The sequence below is a fragment of the Heterocephalus glaber genome, unplaced genomic scaffold, assembly GCF_053883595.1.
Source record: "Heterocephalus glaber isolate CG9 unplaced genomic scaffold, H.glaber_assembly_v1.0 deba00001608, whole genome shotgun sequence".
Taxonomy (NCBI): Eukaryota; Metazoa; Chordata; class Mammalia; order Rodentia; family Bathyergidae; genus Heterocephalus; species Heterocephalus glaber.
In genome coordinates this window covers 20483444-20506862 of record NW_028258379.1, presented here as the reverse complement: position 1 = coordinate 20506862, position 23419 = coordinate 20483444, and the positions used below count along the sequence as shown (strand labels likewise).

Sequence of the window (23419 nt, the reverse complement as noted above, 5' to 3'; positions counted from 1 at the left end):
CTTAGCTTTGGTCTCCAGGCCTTTGTTGTTGAATACCTACAAGGCCAGTAACACCAGTCTTAAAGTGGGAATAGTAGGTTTTGATCCTATTGGAATTTCCTCTGGGTACTGAGGGTCAGTATCATATCTCATCTATCATATAGGTAATCACCTATCATGTTAAAATACTATTCAGGTTATCTGTTAAAAGTCATGCTTCTGAAGAATGTTAACAGACCACAGTTAAAAAGTTTTACAAGGAAAATCTTAAAGATAAAAGCAGAACAAATCCAGTTAACATAATAACTTAAAAAACAGAATAAGTCTAGTTTTGTCAGAAGTAGGTTCCTTTTAAGTATTTGCTTACAGATGTAAGCTGTAAGCAAATTAGGTGACTAATTTTGGAACGTACCATGTATAGGCATATAAATTATCCTAATACATTTAGGAACGCAACCAAAAAAATGTCTATTATTACAAACAATGTTGATTCTTGGAAGCTTGGGGGGAAGAGGAGCAGTATGTTAAAGTGTTTTCCTCAAGTGCTTTACTTTAGAAGGTTTGTAAACTTTGGGAATGCAAATGCATTTAACACATGAAAAAGTCAGCAGTAATTAGTATCACAGTTACATAAAAATTTTTACATATCAACCTAGTTTTTTATTTAAGGGGAAAATTTGAATCTGTGGCTCAGGCATATAGCTATGATCATGGTATTTTGTATTTAACAGATCTACAAAATTTAACAATAGTGTTGAAAAATGAGAGAGTGGCTTTAGATTTCTTACAAGCTCAGAAAACTTTGTTAATGACCACAGATAGACTCACTACTGGATGTACAAGTGTATCTCATTTATATACTAACAAAAATGCTTATTTAATTAAAGCCCATAAATGTAGACCATATTTTAAGTGGCAGGATTGTCCAAGTGGTGAGGTTTTTCCCCACCTGAATGATACTGAATAACAGCAGAAATGTTAAGTTTTAGTTACTATTTTATATGTTTAAGGTCCAAATGCTTTGTAAAAGAGAGCACTTACTGGTAGCTATGCATATAGCAAACTTATATATCTTTAGTTTTCCAAATGCACATTTAGACAGCATATTTAGTAATCAGATGCCTACATATCTAGTCTCAGATATACAATTTCAAATATCAAATCCTATGTTAATACATGGTTTCTTAGGTAATCAAAAAGCTAATAGCAGAAAACAAGATAATTTCTCTTGATAAAACACAAACCTTTACTTTTTAGATGAATTCCTAGCCTCCTGAATGTGGGAAAATGTTGACCTCATTCCCATGGTTTATAGATAATCTCTCCCTCTATCTGATTCATTGGACCTATTGCATTTTTAGCCATCATGACTAGGAATCTTATCTTCATTTTCTTAAAAGTCTCTGAAATAAAATAGTCCTATCCTGGGATGCTTTTTATTTTCACATGGTTGTCTTGACTGCTTTACATGTCAGATCAGGGCATCACTTGTAGTATGATTAGAGATGTAATAGTCAAGCTTTTCTGTGATGTTTCCTTTCTGAGGATGATAGAGTATACCAAGTATTTTATAAAAATCTAAGAACATTATGATTTCATTTCTGAACCTGATTTTAGCTGTTAAAAACTTGTATGTAAATTAAAACATGGATTTAAAAAATTTGACATAGTCATCTGTATTTTTTTCTGATCACGTTGCTTTATTTTTTCATTAATTTGAAATGCTACTGTCTTCTGGATTTTTGTGTTTTTTTTTTAAAGTAGATATTTCATGTTTTAGACTAAACTTCAGTGGCTCTGTGAGGAACTAAAAGAAAGAGAAAACAAAGAGAAGAATTTGCGACACCAGCTGATGCTATGCAGACAGCAACTCAGGGAGCTGTCCCAGAACAAGGAATCTGAGCTGCAGTGTCTCTTTGAACAGATAGAAAGGCAGGAGCAGCTTCTGGAAGAAATACATCAGGAAAAGAGAGGTGTGTTAGCTCTTCTTATTCTTATTTTTCTTTGTTTGTATTCATGGAATGCTAGGTTTGGAAAAAAGCCTACTTGTACTGCCTCTAGTTTGAACTGTTTTCATATCCATCTGCCTTTCTTGTCTCTTGTCTTATCTTTCTTCATTTCTGAGACTAGAAGAGGAGCTGTTGAGCTGCAAGAGTTTCCCTTTAGTCATAGCATCCCTCACATGTGCACAGCGTGTGTATCCACTGTCTGAGTGCAGGTATTGGTTTGCTAAGGTGTCTCTTCTACCTGGTAAAACAACACAGTTTACATTTTACTTCAGTAAAACCCCCATTAATTCATCCAAAAATTATTTATTTTGTGTTTGGCACTCTTTTAGGTGCCAAAGACACATCAGTAAATGAGGCAGAATAAAACTTGGCTCTTACATAGCTTACCTTATATTGAGTGGGGGGACAGAAAATAAATGCAATAAATAGGTCAAGGTACAATACATTAGAATGTGGTGAGCATGGTGGAGGTAAGCACAAGAGGTTAAGAGGAGAGTTTGGGAGAGTAGTGGCAGGGTTACTATGTAGGCAATGTCTAACTTTAATAGTTGGACAAGGAACTTGGAAAAACTTTTCCATTCTGTTACAGTAGGGATCCATTATGATGGGCACAAGGAAAACAAGTAGTTATACTGAGAAATGCTGTGTGTCTGTCTTGCATATGTGGGTCTTGTGCTATTGTTTTGCTGGTGAATTTTACTAGATCTGCAAGAGGCTTAATATAATGTCCAACTAAGAAAATCTGAACATTAACATTTGATAATCCTTTTTCAAATAATTTTTTTTGTTCTTCCTTTTCATAATTAGGGTTGTTCTCCCCACATGTACTGCTTAGAAGTTATTACTGTACTGTAGTGATTCTTAATGTTTTCGGTATCAGAACCATTTTATATTCTTAAAATTTTTGAGGACTCAAAGAACTTGTATTTATTTATTTATTTATTTATTTTTGATACCGGGGATTGAACTCAGGACCTTGTGCTTGCGAGGCAGGTGGCAGCACCACTGAGCTAAATCCCCTGCCCAAGAACTTTTATTAATGTGTCTATATATCAGTGTTTACCATAGGAAAGAGTAAAATTGAGAATTTAAAATAATATTTATTTACTTAAGATTAAAATGACAATTATATATCCACTTTATAGTAACATAAAAACAAAAATTAATGACATTCCAAGATTTTAAAAAAAAGAGCAGCCTTGCAAGTATTTTTAGTTGCTGGCATAAAAGAAAACAAATTAGTTCTTATTTTTTGCCTCTGCATTTTATCTGTTGTCATTGTAACATATACCTTTGGAAAACCTGTGCCTTATATTTTTAGTTATAATGAGAATTGAGTATGGAAAGATGAATCACATTTTAGTATTATTATTGAGTCTTTGACAGACTTTAGTCATATTCTGAGAACTTGCTATAGGCAACTGAAAGAAAATTTGTACAAATAGTAATGTCTGAAGATGGCCTTGAATTTCTGTTAATATGCTAGTAAGATAGCATAATTAAGAGACTTATAGATAGATGATGTATGGTCTCTATATACTGTATGAAGTATTCCCCGATTAACACTAGATTACAACTCAGTTTTATTTTAATGAATATTGTTAATATTGTTACCTTTTAAGTAATTTCTTTGTGTGAGGATTAATACAAAGTGTATTATGAATACATGAGCTTGGCAGTGGGGAGAAATCTAAAGACTCATATGTTTGTGTACTTAGATAATAGTAAATTAGAAAAGTTTCAGAAGGTAAGCTTATAAAGTCCTTTATCTCTCAGTATGATTCTTTTTATTTCTACTTTTTGAATATGATGGTAGGTTTTTGGATTACCCTGTATCTTTAGGGTGTTAATGATAAGGAATGTTAATTCCTCGTACATCTTTGAATCAGTTTGTTCTTTTTAGAAAAGAACTTGCTCGTCTGTTGATATTATGTTCAATATATAGATTTAAGAATGGGTATAATATCTTACTATTGAGTCTTTTAATCCTTGAATATGAAATTTATTAAGCCTGTTTTTTTTAACTTTATGTAGGTTTTAGCAAACAAGTATTAAGCCTGTTTTTTTTTAACTTTATATAGGTTTTAGCAAAGAAGTTTAGCAAACACATCATGTTTAGAATTATCCCCAATTTTCTTGTTATGATGCAGTTATAAATAATGTTTACAATTTTAAATTCTAGAGTTTATTTCTTGTATATAGAAATACAATTGATTTAAAAAATATTAACATTGTATTTTTTGACCTTGCTAATTAAGGTCATTTGTTTGTTCTAGTGTTTTTTTGTTATTATTCTTGTTGATTCCTTAGTATTCAGTGTTTTCCTGGTACACAATCAACATCAACTGGAGATAGACACTGTTTTTCTCCTTACCTTAATCAACTAGTTGAGACTGCCAGTAAATATTAATCTAATCTTGCATTCCTGGGATAATCCTTACTTTGTCATAGTAGAGTTTTCTTTTTACATATAGCTGGATATGGTTTATTGATAATCTTTGGGTCAATATTTGTGAGGAATATTGGTCTATAGCTTCTTATAATGTCATCTGATTTAAATATCATTGTAATGATGGGCTCATAAAATAAGTCAAGTTATGTTTTTCCTTTCATTGTGGTTGGAGCATTTGAATAGATTTTGTATTTTTTTTTTAATGTATGATAGAATTTGTCAGTGAAGCCATTTAGACCTATAATTTTTATTTTGCGAAATGTATTGATAAATGTTATTTAGAAATTCTGTTGAATTTATTGGCATTAAAGTTTTTTTGGTTAATATTTCTCCTAAGTTTTGTGCAATCTTTATTTAGGCTTTCCATTACATTCATGCTATTGATATTTTCTACATTTTTTTGTACTTTTATAAAGAGGTTAGTTAATTTTAAAAAATATTTGTAACAAAACAAGTTTTGTATTTTTCTAATATTTATCTTGTTATTTTATTGATTTCTTCTTTTTCCTTTTATATCACTTGCTTTACATATCATTTGGTTTTGTTTTTTTTTTTTTTTTGCTTTTTCTGTTAGAAACTTTAACACTGATCATTCCTAATATACTCATTTAAAGGTGTAAGTTACTACCGTAGCAATACTTTAGGAGGATTTCACAAATTTCTGTTTTGTGTGTTTCTATTATGATATAGTTTGAATTAGAAAATGTTTTCCTTTGTGATTTGTTCTTTGATCCAGGTTTTTAAAGACGTGCACTGCTTGTTCTAAAAAACTGTATGTGGAATATATTGTAAATTTAAAAAAAATTATTGGCTTTTAACTTAAGGCTTTTATAGAATGTACTAATAACTTTGGAAAATTATTGAGGTAAGGTATTTGTCGAATAAGGGAATGAATGAGTAAAATGGAAAAAATAACATTAATTGATCAGCATTAATGTTTAGTGAAAGAGAAAACACAGTTTAAAAAGGAACATTATAGCTTCCAAAATTTTAGTTTTGAGAAGACAGATGATATCTGGGCATTGATGCAAATTTCTTTCCTTTCTTTATGTTTAGTTGCATACTTATTAAACTCTGAATAAACAAAAGACAAATCAACAAATTTTTGGAAGAAGTTGATTAAGTAATTTAATTGGAGTGGTTTGTATTTTGTATATGACACTGGGATTAGGTAACAGTATTTGTCTTTCTCTTTTTGGTACCTGGGATCGAACTCAGGACCTTGCGCTTGCAAGGCAGGCAGTGGAACCACTGAACTAAATCCCTGGCCAGCATTTGTCTTTCTTAATATTTCATTTATGTATTGCATTTTATAATAGTATTTAAATGATTTACATTTTTACTCATTTTATTTCTCTAATAGCTTCCTGATTCATTTAGAGATACTATAATATTGTTAATAGTAATTCTAGCTCCATTTTGTACTATGACTTGAGCTACCTTGCTAGTATAATATGACATTCAAAATACCTAAATATGAGAAAAGTAAAGAGTATTTAAACTATGTATATGTCTAAAATTAGTTCCCAAGAATAGAATGAATATAACTTTTAGAGTCTTATATTTTCTACGTGTATGATCCAAAGAAAAATGTGAGCATGATTATGAATCTTGAGTAGAAAGTCATGAATAGAAATATTCATCAGGAAGTAGAAAGTTTAACTGGTATGGCAAGATCTCAGAGGATATGAGTGGATAGGATGAAAAGTTAAAGGTAGAGAAGTAAATCTTGGAAAAAACAAGGGTGTAAAAATTAAAGATTTCTTTTTGTATGACCCTTTTAGCACTTTGAGTACACCACTATTTTTGGCAGATTCACTTATCACAGTAAGAGGCAGCTGAGAAAGATACGGAGTCTTTCTTTGTATATGCTTAAAGAATAGATGAGGTATTTAAGAAAAGGATAGCAGGAATGATAAGTGACCACTGGATTTGCATATAAAACCTTTTGTAATCTGTTTTAATTCAAAAAATTTATTGTACTAAAAGAGACACATTGCCATTAATCTTCTTCAGAATGCCTTCTTAAGCACACTTTTCCCACTATTCTTGGCACTTTCTGAAGCAGCTCTAGAAGTCCTTTCCTGAGTGTTTTTAGTTGTGTTGGTTTGTTTACCTTAATGTCCTGAAGTTGATTCAAAACATTTATCTTTTATTAATCATTTTGAGTTCAGGAAAGAGCCAGAAGTCAAATGGTACCAGATCTGGTGTTTTTATTTGACGGAAATTGCTGCAAACAATTTATCAATGTGGTTTGATCAAGTGAATATTTAAACCAAAAATGTATTACAGTAAAAAAAAAACCATTGGAATAATCCCCCTCAGAAAACTCCTGCTTGCTTTGAACATACTTAGCTCATTATTCTTGGCATTGTTCCTTTTCCACAATTAAAAAAAAATTTAAATGTGAATGACCTGGTTTTGTGTTGGTCGTGGATGTTTAAACCAGATTGTAGGATATTTCACTGTATATATATTTTTTACAATCTGGTTCCCAAGTACATGTCTGTTACATGGGGGAGATCCAAGGTATTGTGTTCGCTTAGAGATGAATCTGTTATACTCTGCACTCATTCTTCTGGCCTTATGCATTCCTCAGGATAAGTTATTTTACTTTATGTATCAGAGATATGACTTAGCTTTTCTTTTTCCACTGTTTCAAAGTCGCTTTTCTGTTCATGGCAGCGATTCTTAAAATAACACTCTGTACTTTCAGAAGTGCATGTCTACCTGGTTTATCTTTATATACCAGTGATGATCTCACTTTTTTTTTTTTTTTTTTTTTTTTTACATCTTTGTCCTTTGCTTTTTCTGTTTCCGGTGTTCCGAGAAACTCTTTTGAGCTGATTTCTCTATGCTGCTTCTGAAATTAGTGACTGATAGCTTGAACAGAGGATAATTTCTTAGAATTCATTTGTGGGAGAAACAAAATAAGGACTTGAGAACTGTAGGCATCTTTCCTAACATGTAGGGCATAAATGAGATTATATCATTTTTCTTTGGTTTAAAATTTACTTTCTGATTTTCCTAGCCACATACTCACTCATTCTTTGTTCATTGCTTGTTACTTATTCCTCACATTATATCAGTTTTTCTGATTTTTCTTATTGAAAGAATAATGGACAGTTATGTTATTTATAGAAGTATTAGTCATTGTTTAGTTCAAAAAGGAGAAGCAATTTTTTTCTATTCCATGTTGGAATGTAATGTTGAAATATTCTGAATTAATTTAGGAAATGATTTATAAGTATAATTTATTCATTTATTAGCTTTTGGTTAATTTTTATTTTTAGCATGCCATAATTTTTTATTAGTGTATTTTTGGGATACATAATATATTCATCTTGGAAAATTATATCTCTATATCTCTCTCTCTATATATAGATACATACATATATATATATCACATCTTAACCCTTTTTATTTCTCCTATCTCCCCCATCTCCAAGATTCTTGTTAATTTTTTAAAACATTATTTACTATTTTATTTTTACGCTATCTCCACCTTATCCAGTTAAGTGATGCTGATCAGTAGAGATAATGAAAAATTATTTTATTTGATAATTTGAGAACATGATTTAAACTTCAGTTCGTGATTGCATTCGTCACTTTCCTGTTGCTGTGGCAAAATACCTGACCCTCATAATTTAAAACAAGACAGGTTTAGCTTGGCTCATGGTTTTTGAGAGGTTTCAAGCTGAGGTTGCTTGCCTTCAGTGCAGAAACTACATGGTAGAAAAGTATGGCAAGGAAAGTTGCTCAAACTTCATGGCAACCAGGAAGGAGAGAACAAAGTGGAGCAGGGGAAAGAACCCTGTACACCCTCTAGTTCAGGGCCCAGTGACCCACCCCTACCTGGCTGCACCTCCTAGCAGCACCTTGAGCCATTGATGAGTATGGTACCCTTGTTATCCCATTGCCTTCCCCAAGCCCCACCTCTGAATACAGAAAACTTTGGGGGGACATTTTAGATCTGAAACTTAATAATGATTGAATTCTTGAGTATTTGAAGTTTAATTATACTTTGCTGTAGACTTAAGTTGGGATCCAGCATGTTTAGGTATCAGATGTGGTTGCTGATAGTAAACTTATGCACATCATAAAGTTTGAAATGGAAATATTTGAAAATAGAGAACAGTACCTTATGGTATGTAAAGCTTATATTTCTTTTTCTTTTTCTTTCTTTCTTTTTTTTTTTTTTGGTACCAGGGATCGAACTCAAGGTACCACCAAGGCAGGTGGCAGCACCACTGAGCTAAATCCCCAGCCCTTAAAGCTTATATTTCTTACAGCTATGAAATTTCAATTTGAAACTTCAAAAGGTTTCTTAGTTTATTAATGTGAGTTTTCCTGAGAGCTTTTAAAACCTATCTGTGTTCTTAGGGTATGAAAGAAAGATTGCATTTTCCAATTTCCTTGTCCACTACAGCTAGTGATTACACAAACTTTTCCTTGTCTTTCCCCACATATCCAGTCTTCCCTCTCTTTTAGACTTCCTATACTTATCTGAGTCCTCTAGAAACAACCAGAAGGATAGGGGTGTGTTTTATAGAGAATGAGCTCACATAGTTATAAATGCAGAAAAGTCTGAAATTGATACTTGTTTGAAATTGGTCCTCATTTGAAATTGATACTTATTTGGCAAGCTGAAGAGTCAGTGGAGTTGGTAGTATATTTCTAGTTTGAATTCAAAGCCAGAGAACCAGAACAGGTTATGGTATAAGTTCAAGTTGAGGCTCAGTCCTAGGAGAAGACTGCTGTCCTAGCTCAAAGACAATCAGGCAGACAGGGCAAACTTTTCCTTGTTTAGGCTCCCTTGTTCTATTCTGACCTTTAGTGGGTTGTACGAGCCCAGCAGTATCGGGGAGGATACTCTCCTTTACTCAGTCAGCTGATGCAAGTGTTAATCTCATCTAGAAATACCCCTACAGATAATGTTGAGCCAAAATAATGTTTAACTAAATATCTGGGCACCCTATTGTCCAAATAGCACGTCACATACATTAACCATTATGGCACCTCTGTGTTATGTGGCTCTTTATTAATTGATATCTATAAGGAATGCAGAAACTTCTTATTGGCAAGATCACCTAGCCTCTTGTCCTTGCCTTCTGCTCGACTAGTCTTCACCGTGTGCCTGCTGGAACGCAAGACAGATGACTTTCCCATGCAGGACCTCTCCAGTGGGTGTTTAAGGCTGCACAGTTCCCTGAGCTCCAGCTGTTTCTTTCCCAGTTTCCTCTGTTGTTTAACAAAGCATTTTGAAAGGGTTACATACATCTTACGGAAACAAACCTTGTCTATGCTCGAATTAAAACAAAAGAGAAAATCATTCATAAATTTTGTTTTGCATTTTTAATAGTAAATTACGTCCAACACACCCACAATTGACTTTCCAATAACAGTGTTTCATTGGAGAAACCATACACGTATGCACACACATACAAGACGGCTGTTCTAATCAGTTCTGCTTAATGAATCTTCATTAAAACAGCTTTGATTTCTTGACTCCCCAGCTCACAAAGCTTTATTAGTTTTCCCACTGCTGAAAAAATGAAGTTCAAACAGCTACAGAAGCCTCACCACGTTTTTCCCTTCTCTTTGTATGTAAAATCTACACCCTGTGCCCTTTTTTGGCACATTGGTAGTGGAATTTTTTTCCCTTTACTCCAGTTTACTTTAAAACTTTTGGATATAAGTGCATGACATTTGTTGTTTACTACCTTGTTCTTTGGAAATATATAAATATTAGGTTTTATTCTCTGGGGCAAATAGAAAGTATTAGAGAAAATTTTAAATTATCCCACTAAACCATTCTGATAATATCCTTTATTAGTTTAGCACTCTTCACTGCATCTTTTGAAACCAGGATATTTATAATAAGAGGGTACTTCTATTTATTTTTCCATAGTAAAGCCCTTCGTGTTTTCTGTAGTATTTAGATTTTCGTACATTTTCCTTCCCATATCATGTAAATACTGTTTATCGTATCAATTATGAGAGATTATAGATTGTTTTCCCTACTGATACTATTTGACTTTGAACTCTAGAAATTTGCAAGTCATTTTAGTCATGTCACAACTTGAAAAGTTTCCTAACGATATCCCTATACAGACGATGCTAAATCTTTATTTTTAACTGATAATTCTCATTCTCTTTGAGATGACTATTGATCATTGGTGATGCCCAAGTTTTTATATAAATTATTGAAAACAACCTTGTGAGATTATTTATCCCATTTTTTGTAGTTGAAACAGCTCAGACTGGGAGGCAGGTGTGGGTAGATTACTTCTCCAAAATTGGACAGTGAGTTACAGACAGGAGAAGACTTGGCAAAACTCAAGCCTGCATTCATACCACCATATAACATATTAAACTGATCCAGTAATACTCTTTTGACCTCAACATGCTTTGCAAAATAGAACCATCCTATCTTTCCTAATTTTGTTGAAATCTGTTCTTTGAATTTATAAAGACATTGTTTTTTATTAATAATGTTAGAAAATTACTCTGTTAAAAATTACAACAGTCTTCTTGACTCTCATAATGACTAAAGAACTAGAAATGTTCATTTTTGAAAAAGTGATTGATTGTATTGTTAGGTATAACTCCATTGTTTTGATAGCTATTATATTTCTAAAATTTTCTTTGACATTGTTTTGTTATGTGATAAGCTATAATTTCTTGACTAGTTCACAGGAACATTAAGCTGCAAGCACTTAATGAAGCTAATTCTAATTTTCTGTTATGTTCAACTTTTCTTTACCATAAATAGAAAACTGAGATCAATCCTTTTCTTATATGTACCTTTACCATGGAAGTTATTACTTTTTAATCTGTCACTTAAGATCCTACCTTTCTGTTGTGTTATTAAAATTCTGAGTGATTAAAGAATAATATATTTAGTTTTTGTAGCAATCTACATAAATCCCATTGATCAGGTATCTCTGAGACCTGTTCTGTCTGTCTAACTTATACTTTGTTGTTCATGACAAATTTGACTCTTGAAAGCTTTCAAAATACATGGTATAATCAGAAAATATGGTGAATATGTAAATTTAATATAATTAGAATAAAAGACAGATTGCCATTAATTCCTCTAAAAAATTCTTCCTCACTTTGAACATACTTGTTCCATTGTTCTTTCTCAAACAGTTGGCAATTTCTGAAACAGTTCTGGAAATTCTCAGTTTGTCTTTTGTTGCATTATTGTGGCTGACTTGATGTCCTGAATTGATTCAAAACATTTGCCTTTCTTTCTTTTTTAAACATGTACCTTTCATGGTCATTGTGCTTTCATGGTCATTTTTGAGGAAGAACCTGAAGTCATATACTACCATATCCAGTAAATAAGGTGGATGAGGGCCCTGTAATATTTTACAAACCTGCCTTTCCATTGGATGGCACTGAGCAGCAGCATTCACTGTATTTTTTTTTTTTTAGTCACACCTCATAAAGACACAAAAGAAGACTTCCAGAACTGCTTCAGAAAGTGACAAGATCAATGGTATAAGTATATTCAAAAGAAAAGGGATAGTTTGAGGGGGATTAATGACAACATATATTTTATTATAATAAATTTTTGAAATTCAAACATTCACATTCACTTTATATTTTGAATACTCTGTATACATTGGCTTTAGGACAGGTATATACAATTCGTTTAAAATTTTTATTTTTATTTATTTTTTGCAGTGTTGAGCATCTAGTCCAGTTCCTTGAGCATACTAGGCAAGTGCTATCTCACTGAATTATACCCCCAGCCCAGTACATATAGTTTGAGATGTTACCTGAAGATGGTTGCTAAAATATTGCCACACCCAGGTGAAGTTCTAGGGTAGTGATGGCAAACCAATGGCTCGTGTGCCACAGTAAGCTATCTGTATCATTGAAAGTTCTAAAAGGTTCACCATCATTGTTCTAGGGAGATAAACTGCAGATACCCTCAGTTAACATCTGTCTACCTTCTTCATTCTGTCTACTGAGGATTTTCATACATCAAAGACTTTAGAAAAAATATATGAACTCTGTTGAGAGAATTTTGCTAAGATGTAAGTGTGCTTAGCAACTGTGAAGTTACTAAAACTGTAACATTGGTGGCAGTTATTTACAAAGATACACAGAAGGGGTGATACCTATATGGTATGATTCAGTTGCAGTGAACTGTGATGATTATGGAGAAATATAGAAGTTAATTTTATAATTTTTTAAGATTATTATTTAAGGAACAAGTCTTTTCAACCACTCTGATTATGACTATTTAATATATACACTTTACAGAGATATGTGTTCAAGTAACACAGTGTTAGTCTTTGAAGTCAGTGAGGCATCTAATACAGGTATTCTTTAATATTTGTATCTTCTTGTAGAAACCTTTTTCAGGGCAGAGAAGATAATAATTTAAAATTTCAATTTAAAAAATAATAAAATTAACTTCTACATTTACCCATAATAATTTCATTTCATTGCAATTGAAACATACCATACAAGTATTACCCTTTCTATGTATTTTTGAGAGAATCTTCCTAAGTGCCCCAGAGCAGTGAAGGGAAAGTGGCTACTGTGGCTTCTAAGATTCTAAGCACACCAATTCTCACAATATATAAATATATTTATTGCAGTGGTGTTTGTTAAGGGAAGAAAGGAGAACCAAACACAATTATATTGAAATATCTGTTTCCAAGCAGACATTCTTCCTGTAAAAGTTGCTCTTAAGAAATAAACTATACAGGAGAAATAAAGAAGCCTTTTCTTTCACAATAAACAAATAAAGATCAGTCTCCCCACTGGAGCCTGAATTAGAACCTGCTCTACTAGTAAAAGGACAGCAGGAGGTGACATGGTTTGTACCTGGAGTGATGGCTTTACCCCCAGGTCTGAGCACAGCCCTCAACATTCTTTCACTCAGTATGAGTAGCAAGAATGCATCAACAAGGACAAAAACAAAGCTGTTAGAAATGAAAAATACAACCATGTAATATGTGGTTACATACCAGATAGAAAATGCAAATCTGACCTAGTAGCACATTTATATGCTTTTGTAATTTTTATATCTGCATATGTTTATACTAATTTTTACTTAAATATAAGTAGATCTAGGCAGAATATAAGTAATCCAGACAGAGAAACAATCTAATCAACTATTAAGAGAGCATAAAAAAAGCTCTGGTAAATATGTTAGGAATGAGTGGATAATAGTTAGGGTATCTTTTCCTACTTCTCAGGTTTAAATTCAACACTAGTGCTGTTTATGCAATTCCCATAGAAGTGTGTATGAATCCTCTTTATCGCCTTTTGGAATCTGTAAAGCAAATAACTAAAATATATTTTATGGGAAATGGTTGCTTTAGGATTCATTTGCTCTCTCCTTTGTATAGGTGCTTCTGATGTCTGGAGTGAGCTGGGATGGATATTTGTACTTCCTTCTGAGGCTTCTACCTGCAAAGCTTTTATATTTACTTCTTGACTATTTCACCATCCCATAAATTGACCTTTGTTCCACCTTAAACTAATATACCCTGCTGTTTCTTTATAATATCCTCCTCCTCTGTGTCAAATTGTAACCCCATTCTAATGTAAATCGTGGTACAAGGTTAGCGTTAGACAAGACATAAATGTTGTTTAGCCTGAGGTGCATGTCTCTCTGTAAACTAATCTGAACTCCTGCACAATTGTTTTGTATTGGTCTTTCAATTTCTACACCTTCATAACCATGTACAGATGATTAAGCATCTTATTACAGCCACAACCTTAGTTCCATCCAATTTCTAGTTTATTTTTCATTTGTAATTTTTAAGCAGTCTTTCTTCAGATCAGTTTTCCTTTAGGAGCATGTCATTATGCCACCTCCCTGCCTTTAAACTTTCCAGTTTTTGAAATGTTTTACATACTTTCCAGCGACTCAGTCCCAAGGACAATTTTGTGAAAAAAACAAAAGTCGTTAAACTATACATACTTTTCTTTCTCTCTCCCTCCCTTTCTCTCTCTTTCTCTTTCTCCTTAAAATGTCTATTCATTTCTATTATTACTTGGGATGTACCATGAGATCCATGCCAGTATAGCAATTTAGCTGTATGGTTTACATTTTTCTTCTCATGTTCAATTTGTGCTAATCAAATTACCTGCCTTGGGGCCAGCGATTTAGCTCACTGGTTCCGCTGCCTGCCGTGCAAGTGCAAGGTCCTGAGTTCTATCCTTGGTACCAAAAAAAAAAAAAAAAATTACTTGCCTTGCTCAGGCAAGCTGTTGGGAAGCGAAAAGTGACTCATTTTCATTGATTGCCTAGTAGTATCTTTGGAGTGTGTGATGTTCCACTGGACTCCATATGTGAAAGAGACATATTCTTTGCTTTTAGGGAATTTAAAGCTGCTGTGAAGAGGACTACATGAATATGGGTGCATGTTTTACAGGAGAAAAGACTTCTTGATGGAGTGGCTCTAGTTGGTTCTGAAATTCTTTTTTAAATGCAATTTTAGTGCTTTCAAAGAAGCAACCACTGAAAGTGTGTGTCCTTCTGTTTTCTAGGTCAAGGAAATGCTGTAAATGCCCAAGGGCATGTAAACTGTATATTAAAGGAACACTTGTAAAGATAGATTTTTTTCATGCTTTGTGTTACTCAGAGGTTCCCCTATATGAATATGATGTTACAAGCTCCTGGCTCCTTGGCTCAGACACGTAATGGCTATTGTAGTAATAAGATAAATGTGTATTGGTTTCTGAACTGCAGGGGAAAGAAGGAAGAAAGGAGCTGTTTTGGGGGGAATTTAGAGATTGAGATTGAAAAGTTGTCCACATGCACACAACGGACTTTACGTAATTTATTATTTAGTTTTATGGGTAATAACTCATACAACTCCCCCTTCCTTTTTTTCCCTCTAGTTGGAGAAATGGAATAAGAGGATATTTAAGGATTTACTAGGGAAGAGTTATTGTCAAGAGACAAGTTTTTTTCAGATCTCATTTGCCCCATTTTAGTTTCCAAAAGATTTTCAAATACAGATGAAAAATAATGTCCGATTTTCCCTTGTAAGTTTATTAATTGAAATTAATATCATTTAAGACTTCCATCTTTTTAATGCCTCGTATTTTCTCAGATCTCTCAGATTTTAACTTTGTGAATTACAGAGTTCTATGATCAACATGGATTTCCTCTTGTACCAAATTCTAGCGTATCATAATTCTTGGAACAGAAGAATTTTCCTGCTTGTATATTTTAATTTTTGTCAAATATTTTTGTTAGGGATGACTTGAAATAAGGGCTGGGTATTTTAGGACAAACAATAGAAATAAAGGATGAATAAATTTTCTGCAGTAAAACATCTGGGGCAGTGGTAGATGTGACATTCCACGCCTGTAAACTCAGCACACGCGGAGGCTAAAGGGAGAGGATCACACGTTTGAGCCCTGCCTGGGGAACTTAGTGACTTAATGAAACATTTTCTCAAAGTAAAAAATTTAAAAATGCTGAGATTGTAGTTCAGTGTGAAGAACTTGGGTTCATTTTCCGGTACCAGAAAGTCTGGGAAAATTAAGGGTGTGATAGAATAAACCCAAGAATTGAATTCCAAAAAAAAAAGAAAAAAGAATTGAATTCCAGTGGCGAATAGAGAAAACAAATGAATAAACAAAAAAAATACATTTAATAATAGATCAGGAGGAGGTAGAATTTAATGAGGACCAGAGCATTGATTTTTCTTTTTTTGCAAACTAACATATTATAGATGCTTAATAAGTAGTTGTTGGGTAAATTGTAAATGAACAAAGAAATAAAACAGATACAACAGGTATGGAGGCTAGAGTACATAATTAGGAATGATGAATTTCATGGAGAACTGTTCTGAAACATCAGTAACAACAAAACATTGAGTCTGTGTAATAGTAAAATAAAATTTATAAGCACCTTATTGAAATTTCAATAAGTGTCTGAACTTTGTGTTGGGCCCTTGATGGTAAGCAGAAATAGGCAGTTAAGTCCTCATTGTAAACTTTAATGTGTAAACTGTCATTTGATTTTTTAAGCATATGCCTTTATTGTTAATGTGAGCACAAAATAATTTGAAAGCTTTTCATAAGCTAGTTCCAGATCTTTAACTTCTTTTTTGATAGAATCTTGAATTTCACAAATAGACATTGGCCTCTGCTTTTGATTGTTTGTTTTGGGACTCTGTCACCAGTCTTTAGAGAAAAAGGAATTAATTTATTTAAAATTATTCAAAATTGGATATTATTATAATGTGTTATAAATTACTAAGTATTAAACTACCTGAGGGCCAAGATAATTTTATTCTATGTCTTAAGTGTCTTTTGTCATCACAGATGTTGGGTAGTGGGTAAATGGATGGATAAATGAGCTACAGTTAGAATTTGCACATGCAAAAATAGACTAGATCCAGTGGTACCAAATGAACAAAAGCATTACTAAGTAGCAAACCTCTTGAATGGTGAGCACATGGTTCCTGGTATTTAGAGGCCATAAGGAGATATGACCAAGTATTTGAAATTAACAGCACATGGCAGAAACGATCACATTATCCAGTCACCATAAAGTTTGCCTGGCTTGTTAAGATACTCAATTAGTAAGTGAAGATAACTGTTTCTGTGTTATAATTGTTCCATTTCTACACTCTAACTTCAGTCCCTCTAGGTTCTGTATTATGATGATAGATGATTGTGTTCCATTCTGTGTAAGTTACTGTTTGGTAAAACTTCCCAGAACACTGTGTAAGATTTTAGCAATAGCTTCCAGTTAGCTCTTCATCTGTTCTCAAGTGACCTGGCAATCTTACCCTTCTCTGTGAAGTGGGCTTTGTATGGTCTTCTATTGCCTCAGCCAATTAAGACCTTAAAATTAGGCTTTGAGAAACCCTGCCCATGCTTCCAGAAACATAATAGGACCCTTTTTCATGGAAGGAGATGAGAAGTGTTTAAGTTTGGCCAATGAACAAAGCAAGGATAAAAACAAGGGCTAAAATCACAATTAGCCCTGAATATTTTAATGCAAAAAGGGCATCAGTTCTTAGACCTTATTTTACCATTATTTTAGATTTTCCTCCATAGTTTATGGCTCAAAGTTTTTTGCTTCTTATAGAGGCAATTAAATTATGAAGTAAGATATTTTGAAAAAGGTACTATACCCTTACTTTTGAAGCAAATAGCATTACTGTGCTAGACTTAAGTTTGGATTAAAACATTTCTTTTGCCTCAAGCCAGAATAAAATTCTTCATTGTAAGTTCTTTAAAAGATCTTTATTTGATTTGGACAGGGGAGATGAGTGGGTTTGATGATGAGTGTGTGACATTTTTTGTCCCTTTCATACATACATATATACAGACAATTCTTAAGAGTTACTGTTATCATATAGTGAATGTCCTAATTTCTATTTATAGTAGTTTGACTTCTTTAAGGATTTCTTTTAAGGATTCTGTCATTTTGTATTGAGTAGTGGCTATCTTTTGCTCACCATACCATTCTAGATTGGCAAAAAGGGAATAAAGGTTAAAAAAAGAGAGTAAAGGTTAAAAAGAATAGTGAGCTCTCTGCTGCCAAATGATGGAAGGCTCTTTTGCTTTTCTCCTGCTTATTTGTCAATTGTGTCATCAGATAAGAATGATAAGATATGTAATCTTATTTTCAGTAAGAAAAGTATTTTTAAAAGAATTTTTTTCTCATATGGGTGGTAAGGATCAAACTCTGTGTGCCTGCTAGGTAAGTGCTCTGATAAGTACTGTATGTCCTCAGCAAATACACAAGTTATTTGCTTATATAGGCACATTCTCTTTTGTAACTATTACATCCTTCAAGTGACATATTATTTTCTTAGACTAAGAATAGCAAAATACATTATTATTGATACGTGTGTGTGTGTGTGTGTGCCATGCCTCTCTCTGTATGTATATGAATTTCATATTCCAAAGAACAGAGACAATTTTGTATAATTTTATGTTGATTGCATTCTTGCAATAAGATCTAGACATATTTGGCAAATCTCTGGAGTTACCATGTTATTCAGGAGCAAGAACCAGAAAATACCATATCTGTGTTATATTCTACAGTGATAATCCTGCCTACAGAACAATATGAAACTGGATATTTCTCAGTAGTGACCTTATGAGTAATTTGTACTACATATTCATTCTTTGTGCCTCAGGATTCTTCCACATGTTGAAGAACATTTGGTTTTCATAGGCTCAAATATCAGTGGCACTACATCTACTTTATATCAAGAAAAATGTCTTCTAACATTTCTTTGTTGTTATTGTTGTTTGTTTGTTTTGAGACATGGTCTCACTATGTAGTCCAGGCTGGCCTCAAGCTAGTGGTGGTCCTTCTGCTTCTTACATTTCTTTTAGAAAACTACTAGATACCTTTCACACTCACCAAAGACATCTTATTGCACTTACTTGTCTTCTTGTTTATAGATTTCTTAAAATTGTAGACCACATGAGAATCAAGAGCTTGTCTTATATATATTAGTATTCTATGACCCAGCACAGTGTATGACCCATAAACATTTAATTTAATACACTTTTATTCATCAGATGAAATGTAATAGTAACTTAAAGATTTACTTAATGATTTAAATTTAACATTTCCCTCAAACAGTTGTTAAGCAATATTTGAAATCATTTAGCCCGAGATGTCATATTTGGAGATTATTTATTTATACAACCACTTACTCCTTAATTTACTTATCTTCGGTAAAAGATTTACACAGATGATTTAATTTAAAAATGTGTAACATTGAAGAACAGAACTGTTCAAATGCAGTATGATAAGAGACACAAACATGAAGTACATATGTAATTTTAACTTCCTGTACGGTCACCTGAAGAAAGGTAAAAAGAAAATGGGAGATTAATTTTAATACATTTATTTTTTACCTTTAATTTTATTGGTACAATTTAAATATACATACCCATCACATTCATCAAAGGAAATTTGTACCTGTACATGATATATCTTGATTCGTCTTTTTCTCCCAATCTCCTCTCCATTCTTCAGCCCCTCTCCCCTCCTTATTTACAAAAGATTTGTTGCCATTTTTTTCTTTTTTCTTCTCCTTCCTTCTCTCCCCCTTTCCCCTTCCCAGTTTCCCTTTCCTTTTGAACAATTTCTTCCTATTTACATTATCTGTTAAACATTTTGGTCCTTGTTTACCCTTTTACTATCTCACATCAGAGAGACAATATGATATTTACATGTGTGTCCAATTTATTTCAGTTAATATTCTCAGTCTCAAGGTGCATCCATTTAGCTATAAATTTCTCAAGTTTATCTTTCTTTATGGCTGAGTAGTACTCTATTGTATAAAAAAAAGCCACATCTTTTCATTCATTGGTTGTTTTGGCATTTGGGTTGTTTCCAAGATTTAACTATTACAAACTGTGCCACTATAAACATGGGTACGCATATATTGTTGTGATATGATACTTTTAATTCTTTTGAGAAGATACCCAGAAGGGAAATTGCTGGGTCAAATTGGACTTCTAATCCTAGTTTTTTGAGGAATCTATGCTGATTTCCATAGTGGTTGTACCACTTTGCACTCCTGCCAACAGTGGAGCCGGATTCCTTTTTCCCCACAGCCCCACCAGCATTTGTTATTGGTTGATTTCTTGAGAACAGCCATTCTTTCTGGAGTGAGATGGAATCTCAGCATTGTTTTAATTTGCATCTCTTGGATGGTCAGTGATGTTGAACATGTTTTCATATGTTTATTTGCCCTTTGTGTTTCTTCGTCTGAGAAGTGTCTATTCATTTTAAATGCCCATTTTTGGATTGGATCTTTAAATTTGCGGGGGGAGGGATCTGATTTTTTTTCAATTCTTTGTATGTTCTAGATATTAGTCCTATATCTGAGGGACTAGCGGCTAAAATTTTTTCCCACTCTGTGGGTTGTCTCTTCACTCTGTTGGTGATTTCTTTTGCCGTGCAAAAACTTTTTAATAGTATGAGATCCAAGTTGATTTTTTTTTTTTGGTACTGGGGATCGAACTCGGATCCTTCTGCTTGCAAGGGAGGCAGCAGAACCACTGAGCTAAATTCCCGGCCCCTATCCAAGTTGATTTTTTTTGCATTACTTCCCATGCAGTCTGGGTTTTGTTCATGAAGTCTTTGCCTGGCCCTATGTCGTCAAGAATTCTATCTATTCTGACTTCCAGGAGATTTAGTGTTTCTGTTTTAATATTTAGATCTCTGATCCATTTTGATTTTAATTTAATGCATGGTTGTCTTCGGCATGCAGAAAGCTAGTTTTTCCAGTACTAATAATATATTTATATCAGATATATTCTTGTAACCATTATATCCTAAATATTATCCTTTCAACATATAAATGAATTATTATGATTATTTACATCCTTTTGACTTAGTCTTCAAATCCTGGTATGTGTGTTACCTTCAGAGCATATCTCAGCTTTAAGCACCCATATTTCATACGCACAGCCATGTGTGATGCATGGCACAGCCATAGAGGACCTTTTTTTTTTTTTTTTTTTGCTATATTTTCACTTACTCTTTTTGTGAGAGAACTATCTGGAGTAATATTGATAGGATTGTTGAGACCTCTTTGGGAGGTTCCGGATGACAAATGTAAACTGAAGTTCATATACTCTAATATTAATTCTATTATGAAAAATATATCTAAAACACTGTTGATATCATCTTATAATTTATAGCCTCATGTCAAAATATAAGCTGATTAAAGATATATAGCAGTGATTTGCATAGATCTCTGAATTTCTCAGTTTTAAATATATATATATTTAAAAAGGCAGACTATAACACAATTTTTTATCTGGGTAATAAAGATAACTTCAGCAAATCAGGAGGAATAACATTTCAAAGACATCTATTTATCTTCGTAGCTAGACTTTTTGTGCATTGTGTAGATTATGATAAATAATTTAGATGATTATAACATTCAGAGTTTATTGTTTGGAGTATGTAGGTCTTTGGTTTAAAATATAGAGGTTTGTAAATGTTTTGATCAGGTCTAGATTATTTTCCTTTCAGATTATGTTGTTGACATTGCATAGGCCCACATTTATCCCCATCTTAGACCAAGTTGGTTCTAGCTTTTCTTTTTTCAAATTTGATGGATTTTGTAAGATTTTTATTAGCAGGAAATGAGAGAGATCAGCTATTTCCTTAGTTCCTGAACCATATGCCAACCATTATGTTAGACATCTTATATAATTACATAGACAATCTTCCTTTTGAGGCTGTTTTTATTCTTGATTTATTAATGAGGAAATTGAAACTCATGGAAGTTAAATAATAAGCCTGTTGATCCATTGATAATGAATCAAATACTTTGTAGAATGTGGTAGTGCAGGAAATGACTATGAATTCTTACTCATATTAAACCAGGTTCCATTTCTGTCTGTATTAGTCAGCTTTCCCATCACTGTAACATAGTACCCAATACCCACAACTTAAAGGAGGAGTTTAATTTAGCTCATGGTTTCATGTCATTAAGTTCATGGTGGGCTGGAGCCAAGGGAGAGACTTCATGATGGAAAAGTGTGGCAGAACAAAGCTGCCTAGTTCATGATAGCTGAGAAGAAGAGCAAGAGAACAGTGGCAGAGTAGAAGAGGCAAGGGACATAAAATGGTACCCAAAGTCACACCTGTATGACCAACCCAGACACTCTCAGGAGTGTACTTTCCTAATTCCCTTGGTGGCTCTCTAACCAGTCAAGTTGACAGTCTTAAATGTCACATCCCCTCCTTGTCAGCTTGATACCTAAACACACTTAAGCCATACTCAATCTTCAAATAAATACAATAAATTAATAATTGCATCTAACATGATATAACTGTCTTGCCTACAATGAAAAATGCAGTCATCTCTTCCCCAAAGTCTTGTTAATCCCAATATATTTCAGAAGTCCATGTGTATGTCTCCTGTGATACTTAAGACAAACTCTTAGATGTGAATTCCTACTTTAAAAAAAAAAAACAAACCAAGTACAGAGTTCCAAAATACTATAGCCCAGGGTAAATCTCTTCATTCCTAAGAAGGAAAAGTGGGATAGAAAATAATTAGATCAAAGCAAGACTGAAATAAGTAGGGTAAATAGTAAGTTGTATAGCTCCATGTCTGGCATCCAGACACATGATGGTAAGGATGTGAGTTCCCGAGGGCTTGAGTTGCTAGTTGCATGCCTCAAGGCTTCTGTCTTGGTTTGAATCTAATCAAGGCCTATAGCTTTCATAGCAGGTGTTCAATATTCCTGGCATCTCAAACTTCCTGAGGTCTTCATTGCACCTTTGGCTTCATTTCTGCAGCTTTATAGTGGCTTCATAGTGGCTCCTTGACTGACATCCCAGGCTTTTCTTTGAAGTTTGGCTGGATGCCTCTCTGAGTCCACAGCTCCTGCATTGTGCATGCTGGTAAAACTGGCATCATGTGTGTGACATCAGTCTGCTCTCACTGGGAGTAATACCAGGCCTGTTTGGACCATGGCGACAGCAACCTCTCAGGGTCTGGTGGCTGAGCACAGTGAAATGAATCCCAGAAAGCCAATTCCTTAGACAGTCCTTCTTGAACATGGGGCTTAGAAGGTCCTTTCTCAATTTGTACAAAAGTACCCTTTAAACTTCAATGGATGAGGTGTTGCTGATTTCTGAAATGCCCTCAAGGCATTTTTGTTTTTACCCCTGTGCAAAGTACAGTAATAACTTGGTATTCTGTACCTGTGAAACTCAGTTGAATTTGATACTTGGTGTATTTTGACTACAAAATTTTGTCCTGGTGCTCATTGTTTGGTACTTGACACATAAGCTACAACCTTTTGGTGTCCAATGCCTCATTACTTGCTACACTTTCCACCCCCAAAAATATTCTTGGTACTTGTTGTTTATGTCACTTATGACTCCTGGAACCAATTAATGATAAGCACTGAACTTGTTTTTTTTTTCCTTGAATTCTTTTATTGGTAAATTTTAGGTATACAATACGTTTACATTTATCAT

The 23419-nt window shown here is 33.5% G+C and overlaps 1 protein-coding gene across 14 annotated transcripts in view; it reads left to right on the top strand.

Moving 5' to 3' along the window:
• The window catches only part of Cep128 (centrosomal protein 128), a 428016-nt gene that overhangs the window by 186702 nt on the left and 217895 nt on the right, over window positions 1-23419 (top strand). For 11 of the 14 annotated variants that reach the window (XM_021245525.2, XM_087195433.1, XM_087195432.1 and 8 more), the window contains one exon: window positions 1760-1952. In XM_021245525.2, coding sequence (XP_021101184.2) covers window positions 1760-1952 — 193 coding nt within the window. Of the gene's footprint in view, window positions 1-1759; window positions 1953-11883 lie in introns of all 14 variants that reach the window. The other 3 variants (XM_087195440.1, XM_087195439.1, XM_087195438.1) reach the window with 3 other exon arrangements.